At 34.4% G+C, this 15,308-nt stretch overlaps 1 protein-coding gene across 3 annotated transcripts in view; it reads right to left on the minus strand.

Moving 5' to 3' along the window:
* Positions 1 to 15,308, minus strand: part of LOC100645758 (autophagy-related protein 16-1) — a 601,658-nt gene that overhangs the window by 14,741 nt on the left and 571,609 nt on the right. For all 3 annotated transcript variants that reach the window (XR_007225207.1, XM_020864349.2, XM_003397577.4), the window contains 3 exons: positions 14,315 to 14,494; positions 12,935 to 13,019; positions 12,371 to 12,517 (listed from right to left, as the gene is read on the minus strand). Coding sequence is in view for 2 of the 3 variants with exons in the window: in XM_020864349.2 (XP_020720008.1) it covers positions 12,371 to 12,517; positions 12,935 to 13,019; positions 14,315 to 14,494 (412 nt within the window). In the remaining variant the exon portion in view is untranslated. The remainder of the gene's footprint in view (positions 1 to 12,370; positions 12,518 to 12,934; positions 13,020 to 14,314; positions 14,495 to 15,308) is intronic.

Raw genomic sequence — 15,308 nt, forward strand, 5'->3', positions numbered from 1 at the left:
ATTACAAGATTTCTTCTTTATATTCTGGAATTCGGATGCGTGAAGATATTTCTTCGCATACTTACAAGAAACTTTCATATTGTATTTCGATGCAGTAGATATTTCAATTAAACCACTATACAATTTAAAATGTATGCAATAATTCCACAATATACAAATGAAATCAAACATGGAAGCGCCGAATAACACGATTAAAACAAAGATTTCAATATCAATAAAAATTTAACGATTTATAATGAAAAGATTAAAATTGTCCTACTTATAAACGAAATAATATACAAATGTTGCGATTAAATCTATAATAAACGTAGCTATACACGGTACCTTAAGCAATGTATGTATCTGTGTGTTTAAGCGCTTTAGGTAGCGCTGTAACAGGAAAATCTGGAAGCACGAGGCAAACGTATACACGTTGCCATAAACGATCAAACGAAACGATCGTGACAATGAATTTCGCTGTAACACAAATTCTCTTACTTAACCCATGTTCGCGTTACGGTTACGAGTTCATATTTGATTCGAATTCACGCTTGGTCCCCCGAACGTTTTCTCGAGTGTATTGAACATACAGTTTTAGTAAACGGCAGCGAAATTCCACGCGGTTCTCCGTTAAAGTTTCGCACCGCTTGTGCGAAATTCTGCTTCACTTTCACCACCTATGTAAGGCTTCCTGGGTACATCAGCGGTAGTTGGGTGCAACGTTGAATCCCGTGAATACTTATACTCAAGATCGATGTGCTGCATCCTCGCACGGTGCTCCATTATTCCTACGTTAGAGTTAGTTCACCAGCGGTGGCAAGCAAACTTCCTGCTTTTTTTACCGTGCCCCTTTTTAATTCTTAACGTACGATACATGCTAAAAGGTCTATTTCCGTTCGGCAACCATCTATCTCCTTTTTCTAGTTTTATGCAAGGGGAGGAGAAGAAAAAAGAAATCAAAGCTGCAAATGGGACGGCTTGATAGAAGGAATGAGAGAAATTGAAGCAAATAAATTGCATAGGTACATTGAAGAACATTCCGGAAACGAAATTACTCTGTAAAATAAAACTCCATTTGTTGGAACAAGATTGTGATTAATGTCCGATTGACTGAATTTCTGCTTTGAATTCACGTATCTGAACGTGGCTTCTATTACGTGAACGAAAAATGATAGACAATGAGATAACTACAATACGTGAATTTCTATCATACGAACTCCAATAATATAAGCCATTTGACTCTCGAAAATTTTAGAATAAAATCAATAAATTTAGACTATAACATTTATGATTACACAGTTTTTAATATATCAAAATAGTAACGTACTTTATATACGTCTGACGTGTATTTAAAATAATTACAGAATGCTTGGAATTGATGACAGAACGATCTAGACTTTTTCTAGAGCTCCTATCTAGATCAATATTTCTTAGGAACAAAAAATTAAAGAATGAGGGAAATTCAATCATTAGACGAGCTTAGAGAGTTAACAGGAAGCGGAGATAAATCTATCGGTTAATAAAACTTCCTACTTGATTATTAAGTGCAACGACGTGCATCGGAAGGAGAGATTTATGCTAATCTGATAGGAATATAATATGAGGATATTGCATCGAATATGATAGAAATTAACTTGCCGTGATAGAGATAAGCATGTAAGAGTAGCCTTTTAACAGCTTTTTGTTTCGAAAAGCCCAAAATTAAGGTAAATTATAACGTGAAAAAGGGCCCCTTGGCGTTACTTCGGATGCAGCTGGTGCGTAACTTTCATCGATTTATGATGGTTGGAAGTCTCTACGTGAAAGATAAGTGAAATATATGTACCAGTACTTATGTACATACTAATAAATTTGCGGTGTCTATTAAGTATTAATATAAATAAATTTTCTGCAAGTTAATTATTTTATCAGTATGACAAATAAGTAGCAGCTTGTCTATATTTAGTTCAAAACAGATACTTCTGGAGGATAGCTAGAATTTCAGGAGAACTGTAACAGCTGTTTATATGGATTTAAAGCTGCTTAGTTATAGTATTTCCAGATTAAGGTACTCTTGAGCAACGTTATCCGATTAGAAAACTCTTGCGTAATGCAACTAATATTAGGGAAATTTTGCTAATTATTAAGTTATTAATTAACAAAGATAATGAATTTATAACACTTCTGACAAAATTTTTTTGAAATTACAGGCCAGATGACTGTTCCATCCGACGAAAATTTTTAAAGCTACTTGTGTAATAAAGTTTACTAGTAGCCAACTCTCAATTACTATTATTAGAGATATTTTACTACAAACGCTATCAATGATATTTATAGTAGCAACAAGTAATAAAAGTGAGGTTTACAAATTACGTGCTAATTGATTGTTTTATTCGATACAAAATTGTGAAAATGCTATATGTACAATAGAAGTCTCTAATAATCATCAATATTATTAATTAATAAATTATTGTGTAAGAATTCACTGATGTCTTTAATTAATAAATTGTTGTAAACAGAGACATCGACATCCACAGATCCCAGACATCCACCACATCTTCTCCTGTAAAGTTTATTGTCATACAATGGCCTAAAATATCTAATCATAAATACGACCACGTTATGAAAGATGCGCAACGACCTATTTAAAAAATATTAAACTGATGCCAGTAACCGCAAGAGAAAAGATCTATACTCGGTTGATAGAGAGGTTTTATCGAAAGCTGATCATCAATAGAAAAATATAACGAGCAAAAAGGAAAAGGGAGGATTGTTAAGGGTATGAAAGGGAGGGAAATACGAAGGAACGGGGGTGGAAGAGAAGGCACGAGGTTGAACTGACATGTATATCCGTACCAGCTGCCAGCTCCTGGCACGGAGGGACCTAGGAATGGGAAAAACAGATAAAGAGCTCACCGGTGCTTGCCTTTCCGAAGATACGACGAAGATAAATGACATAATATCGTGCCGGACTGGCCGATCATTGCCCCAGAAACGAAATCGAGTTAAGCGAAAAGAGTGTTACGGGGCAATTGATCTCTGACGATGCTTCGTTACGCTGGGCGACAATGAAATCCGTCTGATACTCATCAGGGAATGCCAGGAAGATTGCTTTCCTGGCTGATTCAAACGGTTAGGATACACGTGTACGGTACATGTATCGACACATTCAGCCAATATAATGTAATCCTTTTTTTCTTCATCCGACATGTTTACCGTCTATCTTCCATCTTCACTGTCCTGAAGGAAGAACTGCTGAGTATTCATTACGCCTTTTGGTCGCCGTATTCACTGACGGTTGTGTTTAATTCCTTGGTGATATTGATTCCTTACTTACAATTACTTGGGCACTGTCGATAAACGGAACGATAAAATATACGCCATTCGAAGAACTAACTTCACGAATCAAGCTAACCATCTGGATAAGGAAATACTTACTTTTGTAACAACAGCGTTACAATGATCACTGGACATCGTCATATTTCACAAAGAAGCATAATAATAATCGATCGGAGAAATTTATGAATACATCAACTAATTACTGTTGTTGAGTTTACGACATCTGTAAATATTTACTCGGCACGGTCGTAAACCATCGCCATAAATCATTGCCCCGTCTCGCTACCGCGACTTTCAGCATTATCGGCAGCATGCTTATTAAAGGACCAGCGGTTGAATAAGAGAGCAACGAGCGTTAAGGCGACTCACGGTATTTAGGTGTCCGGTGGTATATTATATCTGTATAATTAGGAAAACCTAATAATTTCGGCATGGCTAGGGGTACTCGATTAATACGAGGTCTAATATTAAACTGTTGATCGCAACCTCTACCTACCAATCAGAGAGGACTGTCTCAAAGTGGACAAGTTTCCAGAAACGGTATCAACCAGAATCTTGAATTTGCCTTATTAGGAAATTTTTGCAATTTGTTAAATTCATTCCGGCCACCGTATATTAAAGCAGTCTCAAGTTTTTAGTTACCTTGATGCATAGTCTATAACGTTTAACTTTGTAATTACTCGCTGCTGCGTGTGCTTGGATAATATATTATATACATACTTTTTTTTTTACGCATTCGTAGTTGAAGTATGGTATGCATAGCTTGCTGGAACGAAAAATATCAGGTTATCCCAGCGATATAACTTGCAAGAATCTTGAAATCGCTACTTAGATTTCTCCACTTATCACGAAGCCAGTTTATGTATGGAAGCACCTAATTTTCGTCTTCCGTTGATTTATCGTTTACCACTTATGATTTTGTTTTATCCTTGTAATCGCGGATTTATTCGAATATTTCAGGATGAATTATTGACTGGTATATTTAAGTAGAATTTTTCTGCTGTGGAGGTTAGATCTTCTTCGTTTCTTCTTCGTTCCTTCTTCTAGTATCTTCTTCGTTTATTTTGAATGAAATGAGATATTAACTTCTCTTTATTTATCTGAGACTGCTTTTATTCTGTATAGGTAAGCAGTTGTTGTGAAAAACGTTTTTCACAAATGGAAGTGAATGATATAAAAATAAATATATTCTCGGATGAGAATTATTTTATTAAATGTTCAAAATGATGTACCTGCATTTATAAAATCTTTCATGAATTTTTAATATCTAATAATAGATATTGATGGTATAAGCAAAATACACAGGTATTTTTTTTCCATTCGTTTCTTTATTATAGAAACAATAATCATTGTATTGTGTTCTATATAATGTCATAAGAACCACAGACTGTTCTTTTACTTGCTTTAGAAACTATTTATGTTATGCACTGTTTAATAGCAGCTGTTACTATATACGTACGACAAGGTATGATAATTATTTTCCTGATTATTACAAACGTTAAAGCTGCTCGATTCTGATAGACCTTGCTTACTAGGTACGAGTTAATTTCAAATAACGCACTAAAAATGAAAAATAGTTATTAACGTGCTATAAAGGTGGGGTTACTAGCATTATATCATCCCATATCGCACTGCTTATAGTAAATAGTTCATTTTATCATTTTCAGTGGGTATATGCGAAATGTACTCACGAATGCGTTATAAATATGCAAAACCATAGCCTTTGGCAATAATAACGGTAGAGGTATAAAGTAAATCTTCAGATAATGTTGCTGGCAAAGATTGAGATAGGAATTATTTACTTTATATTCATCTACTCTTCTTACACGTGTGGACATTTATGTATTAGAAATATTTCACGAGATATTTTAACATCGTTTGGTATTAAATATTTTCATTTGATTTATCGTTTCTGGTACTAGTTTTAGTTGGCAATCCACGCTTTAGAATTCCAATGACAAATGTGTATGTAATCTATCATGATTCATTAGCTGTTATAGGAGGTGTTTCTAGCGCTTCATGCCAAGGCCGATAAGTATTTGTTACTTATCCTTTATTCCAAAATCTTACGATCAACAAAGCACTATGAAACAATAATAGTTCCTGTTTAAAGAAAGAGTACAGAATTTAACCAAGAGCTGCAAGGGACTACCATAAACACGTATTGTTTACAGGTATAAACGATAAAAAGAGGTAAAAGTGCCCCATCTTTGTAGTCGAAGGACCGTGGTTGATACCAACACACGCGACGCGGGTTGTCGCAAGAGTATAGGAAAGAAGACACAAAATACTTGCAAAAACCCATGAAATACACTAATCGAACTACTTCCTTAGGGGTCCAGTTATACCCTCTAACTATCGCGGTGAGCCATCCACTCGTAAAGTACAAGACAAAATCGCCATAAATGCGTGCGTGACTGAAATATGGCGCAGTAATGTTTATGAGATGCTGTTACTTGTCAGTTACCGCTGAAAAGAATAATAACCCGTGCTGTTACCACGCCTGGCTACGCACTTATTTATTAATAACAAGTTACACAAATCAAGGTATCGCTGGCTTCGCGGCGGAATGATAGCCTTTATTCCCGCTGCTCTTCGTGCACGTGGGAAAACCATTGTGCTTTGGTTTGAGCACATCCTTCCATTTTCCGCATTCTGGTTGCTCGAGTTAACGACGTTTCGGGTTATTTTGCTTATCTATACTTTGCGTTAGCGCGTCCTTAGCTACGCGATTGATGCGATTTTTCTTCGATGGAACCAGTTATCACAAACCGCGTGTTAGCCGCGCCTAAGCGAGTTGCTTTATTTGAAATGTAAATAAGGATGTTATCAATTTTAGATCATTGATTATCGCACAGAACAAATTTCGATCGAACGGGAACGCGGCTATTGGTCTTTTTCTTTTTTTCAAAAACTTTTTACGTGTCCGATTTTATTGATGTAACAGTGAATGTATTCCGACAGAATTCGATAATTAAAAGATGAATGAGAATGGTTGTGAGACATTAGGTACTTTAATTTGTCTGAATTCTTCATTCCGATCATTATGGGAAATTATACGCGATTTAATTTGCTTAAATTACAAACATCCATATAACTCTTTATTAATAGCGAGGTACGTAGTGAGGTAGTAAGTTATGATACGAATTTAATTAGAAGAACATTATTGGCGTCGACTTATATTGTATTTATTACATCGCTTTATAGTTCATAAATTACTTAATTTAAAGCAGAAAGTCCTATTAATAATACTATGCACGTAAATTGTATTGGATCAAAAGATGGAAGTTGAATTATTTATTAATGTCGAGAAAATCGAAGATTGTACTATACCATAGTTAATTATATAAAACACTTAAGTATTAATGAAAACAGTCTCGGTGTATATCAAGGAAATTTTCAATTACAAAAGTATCTTAACAAAAACTCATGATCTTTTAAAGTCTTATACAGGGTATTTTATGTAGCTTTTTTCCCCTCTACATTTGAATATTTTACTACCGTGACACTTTACGCGTTTTTCTCCTTTATGACGTTACATCATTTTGCATAATATATCCTATGTTCTTCACCAGGAATTACCAACAATCGATGTTTTAATTTCATAACTTTAAGAATAACTCATTATATTTTAAGATCTACGAGATTTGAATAGGATGCCTGAGGGCTGCCCGACTAGCTTCTCGATTTCCTTGACAAGGAAAGCGAAATCGAGAAAGCTCGTTTTACTCTTGTAAAGCTTGTTTTACTCGAGTAAATCTTGTACAGCACTGCTTTAAATATATCTCTTACGAAACAGAAAATAATATTATGTTGATCTTCTATTATTATCTTCTCAGTAAAGATAATTTCGTAGTTCGTTTTATAGGTAAAGATTTTAAATAATGAATTAAAAAATATAGATAAATGTTTTTAATTAATGGAATTACTACGAGTCAAAAAATTTCCCAGAAAATATATAAAAGCTAAACTCAATAATAAATATTCGAAGATTAATTAACAGATTAGATAACGAAACTAAATAAATGTTAATTCCAGAATATAAAATTCACAGAAAAATATTATATTAACCCTAAACAACATCAAGTATTCCAAAATAACAGCTGCTATAAACGCGAATGTTCCTTTTCCAAACTAGGCTACATACTAAGAAGTAGAACGTTCAGCGAGAACACAGGAGGCAGTCTTGAATAACGAAGGAAAGGTTTTATATCTAACCATAACCCCTTGGTCTTTTATCAGGACTGGTTCGCTTGGTATTTTTCCTATCTCGGCGAGGCAAGCCAGATAGCCGACAAATAAGAAGAGTATCGCTCGCAGTAATCTGTTAACTTTGAATCTAACATGCAGTTACATATCCATTGCAAGGATGGTTTGCGTGTTATAGGATTTCGCGAAACGGCCGAATCTCACGCGTTATCCGTGATAGATACGACTACGTGTATCTGACTATCGAGAGCGCGCATTAAATACAGGATTGTAGAATCTTTGCGGAGCGTACGCGAAGCTTCGACGCGGACGAAGGAGACGGGAGGCGATTGTAAAAGGGCGAGGCGCTTATTAAGTTAGTGCCGGGGATTCCTGAGCGCGCGAGTACGCGCCACAACGTATGAATTACACGATCCAGCTTCGTACGTCCGACGATCATGAGAGAAAACGCGCAGGGAGGAGAATACGACAGAGAACGAAGGTGATGAGGACGACTGGAGGAGAAATGACGACGAAAGATGACGCTTCGACCGACCCCAGTCGCGGCCGCGCTTCGTCTATAGTGAAAGTAATAACAGTGAAACGTGCGCATACACCGGCAAAATCACGCACGCAGACCAACTCACTGGACCAGCTTCTACGTGACTGGTACTTAAGCTATTTTTCGATACGACCGGTACTTAGGTGCACGCCGGACTACACAACCGCCCGCTGGGCTCTCCCATAGAAACCACCACCGAAGATCTCCTAGCGTCCTTGGGAAGCTCGAGGAGGCCGAGGACGAAGCGGTCAACGACTAAGAAAGGGGAAGGAAGGAACGGATAATTGTAGAACGGGCCTCGCGATATATCTACCGTGAAATTCGAGTGAAAACGATCACACATGCGCGCCACCACTGAAGAAGAAGCGGATAGTCCGCTTTCGTTTTTCTCATAGTCCCCTTTCCTCTTCCTTATCGTGACTTTGTCTCGATGTTACATGTAAGGATTGTAGGATATGTGGTGGATGATGTTACGATATCGGCGGAGATTGTTTATAATTTTTTAGATTGAACCTGTTTAATAGACCGACAGAAAAAGCAAAGACATAATGGCAATGGACAGGAGGAATACGAAAGGAGAATTTCCTGTAGTGGATTATTTAATTGCGATCAGGCTATGTTTGAGACTATAAGTATAATTCGTTGAAATCTGAGTAAGTTAAAAGTTTTTTGTAGTATTTGCGCTATTAAATCTATTAAAAAACAAAGCATATTTACGAAACGCAATTGCAAATTTAATAATATTGTCAATATCTTTGTGTAGAAGCAAAAAGCTGCTATTTTATCAATAATATTCGTCTATACAATTATAATAGAGTGGCTACAAAAAGTATTCGCACACCATTGTATCTATTATAGCCTTCACATATCAATTTCGATTATGTTCAAGTATATTAAATTTCATATCACTCAATGGTATCTTCATATATACGTAAACATGAAAGAGCATGATAGAAAACCACTTCATTGGAAAATAAGGATACAAATGCAATATGTCATTATTTGATAAATAATTAACCCACACCTCCTATATTTTATACAACACATTTTTTGTTTTCAATCTCACGTACAAATTGTGGTACGGTGACTCCCTTATCACGCATATTTTATTATACGAAAAATGAATGTTCGTTCGATGCGACAGTTTGAATTGCGGGAGCCGACACGATGGCTTGAAGAAGTTGCTGGCATCCAAGCTACCGTATAAATTTGCGATATCGCGATGTATCCCCCATATATATGTGTGTGTGTGTGTGTGTGTGGTGTGTGTGCGCGCGCGCGCATGTGTGTACACGTATATACATATACATATAATAATATATAAAAATACTATGTGCACAGAGGGTCTAACGTAAAATGGGCGGGGAGTGTCCGCAGATATACATGTAAGTAGAGAAGTTGGAGAAGGAAATCGGGTCACGCCGAGATATTTTTCCGCGTCTTTCCACTTTACTAGGCGAAGGTTAGGGGATGTAAGCGTTCGAACGTGTATGCGCGTTCTGGACTAAAGAACATACATACACAATTTCCCTCATCGGCGATACGTATGCAAAGCACTGGAAGGTGCTTGCAATAATTATGAACGGTTTGGTGATTCTGCACGCAAGCTTAACGCGCATTCGAGTCGGGACGATCAGAACCGTTAGAGAAAAATGAGAAAAAGACAATTAAAAGGAGCTGAAGAATGATGCTATATACACGCCTTGATAGCTTCGAATAGAATGATTACGTGAAAATGATTTTTAGTTGAACGTTAATGTGATTTTAGGGCTTGCTTATTCAAATACTCTGCGTCTCATAAAAGAATTATGAAACCAATCTAAAATTTCCAATTAAACGTGTAAAGATTATATTATTATAACACATTTTTCACGAGAGATACTGTAACTAGTAGTGACAGCTTCAATAGAATTTCTTCTTCTTCAGTGGAGTTGTCAGTTTCTTGCACCGAAATTAAGACTAGACAAATGAAAATCTCTAAATACAGGTTTATTTATCAAGAAGCATACAAATAACGAAGATTATAAATTCAATATACGTAATATTCATTTACTATCTGTATCAGTTTGTGGATTTAAATTTGGACTAAGATTTTGACATCACAAGTCATTTTTCGGTATATGTTTTTGAACTAATGAAGAAACATCTTCTAATTTTGTTTTCATCTAATAGGTAACATCTTCTCTATAGACAATAAAAAGATAGCCGAACTTTTTTTTAGGCGAAAATTTGAAAAACATAAATCAGTACTGATGCTGCATTTTAGGAACTAAGTGATTTTTACATCTGGAAAACTACATTATCTCGACAATCAAAGGTGTCTTATTTTTGTAATTAGCAATGCGAGATATACGTAGTTAGAATTACTACTACATGAAAATCCAATCTTTGCAAAAAAAAAAAAGGAAAATAAAAAAGAAAATAGAGGCTCTTGCACCGAACCCTTCGATTCTTATGCAGTTACAGGTTCAAGATATTAGATCTAATAAGTTCATGACTCTCTGTTATGTAGAGTTCACAGCTTTGGTACTACATCCACTTCTCAGAATACCAATAGGCAATTAATTTAAAACATCGAATAAAATTTAATCTAAATAGTTACGAGTCAACAGTGTAGAAAATGGTGGAAAATTCAGACGTAATTTGCGAAGGTCCACAGCTTAAGGACTGGTTTAGTAGAACCGATCGATCGACAATAATTTTAGCGGCAAATTGTGTAACGGTATCGATACCAGTGCATGGCCTCCCGTAAAATAAACGCGCGATTATTTCTTAGTATGTTTAAATAACGTATGGAGGCGATTTACGAGTTTTCTGCTTCCAGAATGTAGTTTCTAGCATCTTCAAGTTGTCTTTATTACAACCATAAATTGGGTGCTATATAGAGTAGACTTACCAAAATCGTACCACTTAAAATATATTACGCTGTATCGCCCATTTAGTGTTAATTTTTATGCAAGCTAATGTTGGAAATTAGAGTTTAATGGTTGAAGATCCTGCTATTATATATGTTTAACTTCTTCCTAAGAGCGAATTAATTTTTTGCGAACAACCAATTTTCTAAAACTATTGATATTCAAACACGTGTTAAAAATATGTAGTTTGTGCTAAGAATATTATGCAAATAATAAATACAAAAATTATTCAGTACCTAAGAATTAATAAATATTAATATTTTTAATATTCCCTTACTATATCTAATAGTTTGAAATAAATGATGAAATATTTCATTTAGAAAGAGAAATGGCGAATATAATACTACCTATATTTTATAATACTAGTTTAATACTAATTATCCAAATAACTCAAGACTGAAAGTAGCCATTTAGTTGTTGTTGCCGAATTAACTTTTTGTACCGATAATATGAAAATTTATAAATTTTTCTTCGAGATAAGCTTTTGAAACAGTTATCTATCTTATACAGGAAACGGTAAATAGAGTAATGAATAAGATGGTGTAGAAACACAGTTGGTATGATTAATCGTAAACCTAAGTTCATTCGATTAAACCAAACACAATGAAATTAATGTAAGTGATTATACCGTACAGTTTGAATTGGTAGCATGAATCACCAATCGTTGCTTCAGGTCTGTGTTTGGTTAATACAAACGTACTTGTACGATTCAATTAGGTTCATTTCTGATTACGCGATTTGATATGAATGGTTGTAATCAATATAGGATTGTTACGGAATACTAATATTCTCAATGATACTGACTTCAGTTTTTAGTATATTTTAATATTACAGAAAAAAGGTACAAAACTATTTCTAAAGTTTATGAAGGTATCGTCAGAATTTTTCAAATAGTTCACATATTCACACAATACAGAGTGAAAAATACTTATTCAATATTCTATTACGTACGATGAGTGAGTTTAATTAACAAATTTTCTGACAAACGAATATCCACCATTCTAATATTCGTAATACAAGTATAAATAATGAGTATATAGTATAAACAGCGAAAAAAAGAGTGTTTTACATATTCCCATAAATTTCAATCACCTAAATTTTTATAACAAAATTGTAAATTTGACTGAACATGCATATCACTGTATTTCATGAATTATTAATTGAAAGATTTTATTTTGCTTAAAAATCGAACGGTACCGCATAAAATCATTAAATATTCTGTTACTTTGAAGTTATTGTATTTAATTGTATATTATTGCTTTTGTAACAGTTATGAATAATATAACTGAATTATTTTACAGCGTAATACTATTAAATAATTTCAAGTGAGGAATTAAAAAGAGATGCAACTAGATTTGAGTTAGTAGCATTGATTAGTCATTACTAATTATGTAGGAAAGTTACTTACGAATGGTTTTTCAGCACAGTTTCAATCATATTGGTAGTGACTGACCAAATGAAAACAGATCCATCCGAAGAACCAACAGCTATGTATTGGCCATCTGGACTGAAAGTTGCTCTCGTCCAATCAAAGCCGACTTTAAACCCATCAGCACTAAAAAATAAAGTAACGCACGTAATTAATTTCCTGTTCCATTCGGAAAGATACTTTAATGCATCGATTTCATCGAAATTAAATGTTTGTTGGAATGTATTTGTGATATTTGCGCACCAGAATATTATTAGATATTAGTGTATGTACGATATTACATTACTTTGCACATAACTATTAAATTGAATAGTTATCAATGAAACGTAAAAGGAATCAAACATTAAAATCTTTGAAATTCTATGAAACCGAATAAAAAATGTAAAATATATTTAACTGAAGATGCTTTGGTTCGAGTCTTGATAACTCAAATTATGTAAAATTGTACAAAATCGAACATGTAACAGGCCCGTTTCTCTACTTCTGCATTCCACTCTGTAAGTCGTGTAATGTTAAATAGATCCATAATAAAATTATACTCACCTAAATGATCCAATGATCTTCTTCATTCGTAAATCAATGAGTTTTAACGTATCGTCTCTGACACAGCTCAGAAGGTAATTTGCATCTGGAAACAAGCAGGTGCCGCTATTTGAATTTGCATGTCGTTAATGTTAAAGTTAAATTGGTTGTGCTAATACGGTTAGCAATACAACAGCTTGTCTATTCTGTTTGAATAAACATAATCGCTGATTATGTTCTGATTGCATTTACTTCATGCCGTGGTGAAGTTTCCGCGGTGTTGCTCTATTATTCTAATGGCGACAAAAAGAAGAAGTACGTAAGGAGAGGAAAAAATACGTTTACTACGGCTTGAAATGCACTGAGATGCTAAGTAAATAATTCCTTTTCGAGACGCATAAATCTTATGGGGAGGCGTTCGAGGAAGGTTTCATTGTGAATCTACCGACCACATTTCCTAAGAAATGGTACATTATACTTTAATGGAAGTATACATAATGTATTACGTTGAATGATAAAGGAAAACCATTAAACTGGCGCGATGTAATCGAGCAGAATTCTACAGTCTCTGGCAATATCGTTTCATTCGTGTTCTATTCCCGCTTTGCCGAAATTAATGAAACGCGAGCTGCATATTCCCAAAGAATTCTTTAATAAGTATGACAACGTAACAGATGTTTCTGGATATGAATATTTCAAATGTCATCATAGAGTATTCAGTGTTCATAGAACAGACAATTCTCAAGTATTCCCTCAACTAAAACTGTAACCGCACTCAGTTTCCTTAGAACATTTTACATTTAGTCAAAGTAAATTGTGCATGATTGCTTGTAGCTTTTTACCAATCAAGTAATTTCATTATTCAAAATTTATAAGAATCATTGTCAATTCTAGAATTAAGAAGTTTTTGGAATAGAATTGTCACAGTTTCTTTATTAATTTCAAATTTCTTTTAAAGTAATTTATGACAAAGTATTTTAAAAATTGGTTAGATAAAATAGATGCCTCTAACCTTTCTTGGATTTTATTCATGGGTCTTTTTTCAAATTTAAGCTTATATAAGAAAATCACACGAATATTCCAATTACGTATTTATGGTGTTAAATAATGATGTTTGGATATTTTTAGAAACCTTGTAAATGTTTGATGTGCATAATTCAGAAGGCTGGTATCCTTCTCAATGAAAAAAAATCTAACGAATTCGATTAAAATAGTCGCGTGATTATCAAGTAAAAAATATACTATATCTTTTCGGTGACTAATTAATAGCGAAATAATCACCGACTAAGCGTTAACAATAACAACGACGTTCGCTTCGTAGAAGCAATTTCAGGAATTAGGGGTGATAATTGCATGACAGGAAAGGAAAAATTATACGAAGTATCTGGGAAGGAAACTTACCACGAGATAAATCTAGCGACGTCACTTTCCCTTCCAATAAAATATCGTTCGAACTGGACTCGGCTCTGGTGTCCCAAAATCTAATTCTCTGATCGAAATGGCCACTAATTATAGTAGAACCAGCACCATCAGAAGTTACAAGATCGTTACAACTGGAACCCGCAAACTTTGTCTCTATACCTGTAAAACAAAATTCAACTTACATCAAGTATCTATATCGAAAATAAATTTTGTAAAACGTTTATTTGCTAGAAGTATTTTATTAGATTAATTATTCATATAAAAAAAAACTATTACACATATGATACACATTCGAATAACAATTTAACAACTGTACCTATGAATATTTACTAGACGATGACTTTTACTATTTTGTGAATCTATATTTGTGATTTTGTACGTTTCGTATTTTATTTAGAAGAATTAATGATTAAAAATTTGATTTTGCAATATTTGCTGCATATGTATATACATTGTAACGTATACTACAATACCCTAGAAAGAATAGACGCAATCGTTTCTACATCTGAAATTTCAATCAGATCGTGTATTTCTGTATTCACATAAAATCTGCTTACGTCGGTACACCTAAGTTGACGGGTATGATGCATCGCCATGAAGTAATTGGACCCAGTAATTCCATCTTCACAGGAAGCACAGTGCCTCAAGCGATATCAATAACCGACGCGACGTATCGTCGCGGTAAGTTCGACAAGCCAATTGATCGGCTAGTAAATCATCTTTGATTTAATATAGATCACCATTGACAACGTAAAACGGGCATTTCTATGTAAAATTTGCAATCGTACGAATGAACAGTTTGGGCATGGTCAGCTGTTTAACTTTATTCGTGATTTCCCTGTTCCAAACCCAATAATTGACCACTGAATTCTCGAATAATCTTTATCATAAGAGTTTATTATAGATATTTAAATGCAAATTTAGGTAAATTTTTTAAAAGAACGTATCGATGTCGTAAGTATAACACAATATA

This window comes from Bombus terrestris, chromosome 9 (assembly GCF_910591885.1).
Source record: "Bombus terrestris chromosome 9, iyBomTerr1.2, whole genome shotgun sequence".
NCBI classification, from domain to species: Eukaryota; Metazoa; Arthropoda; class Insecta; order Hymenoptera; family Apidae; genus Bombus; species Bombus terrestris.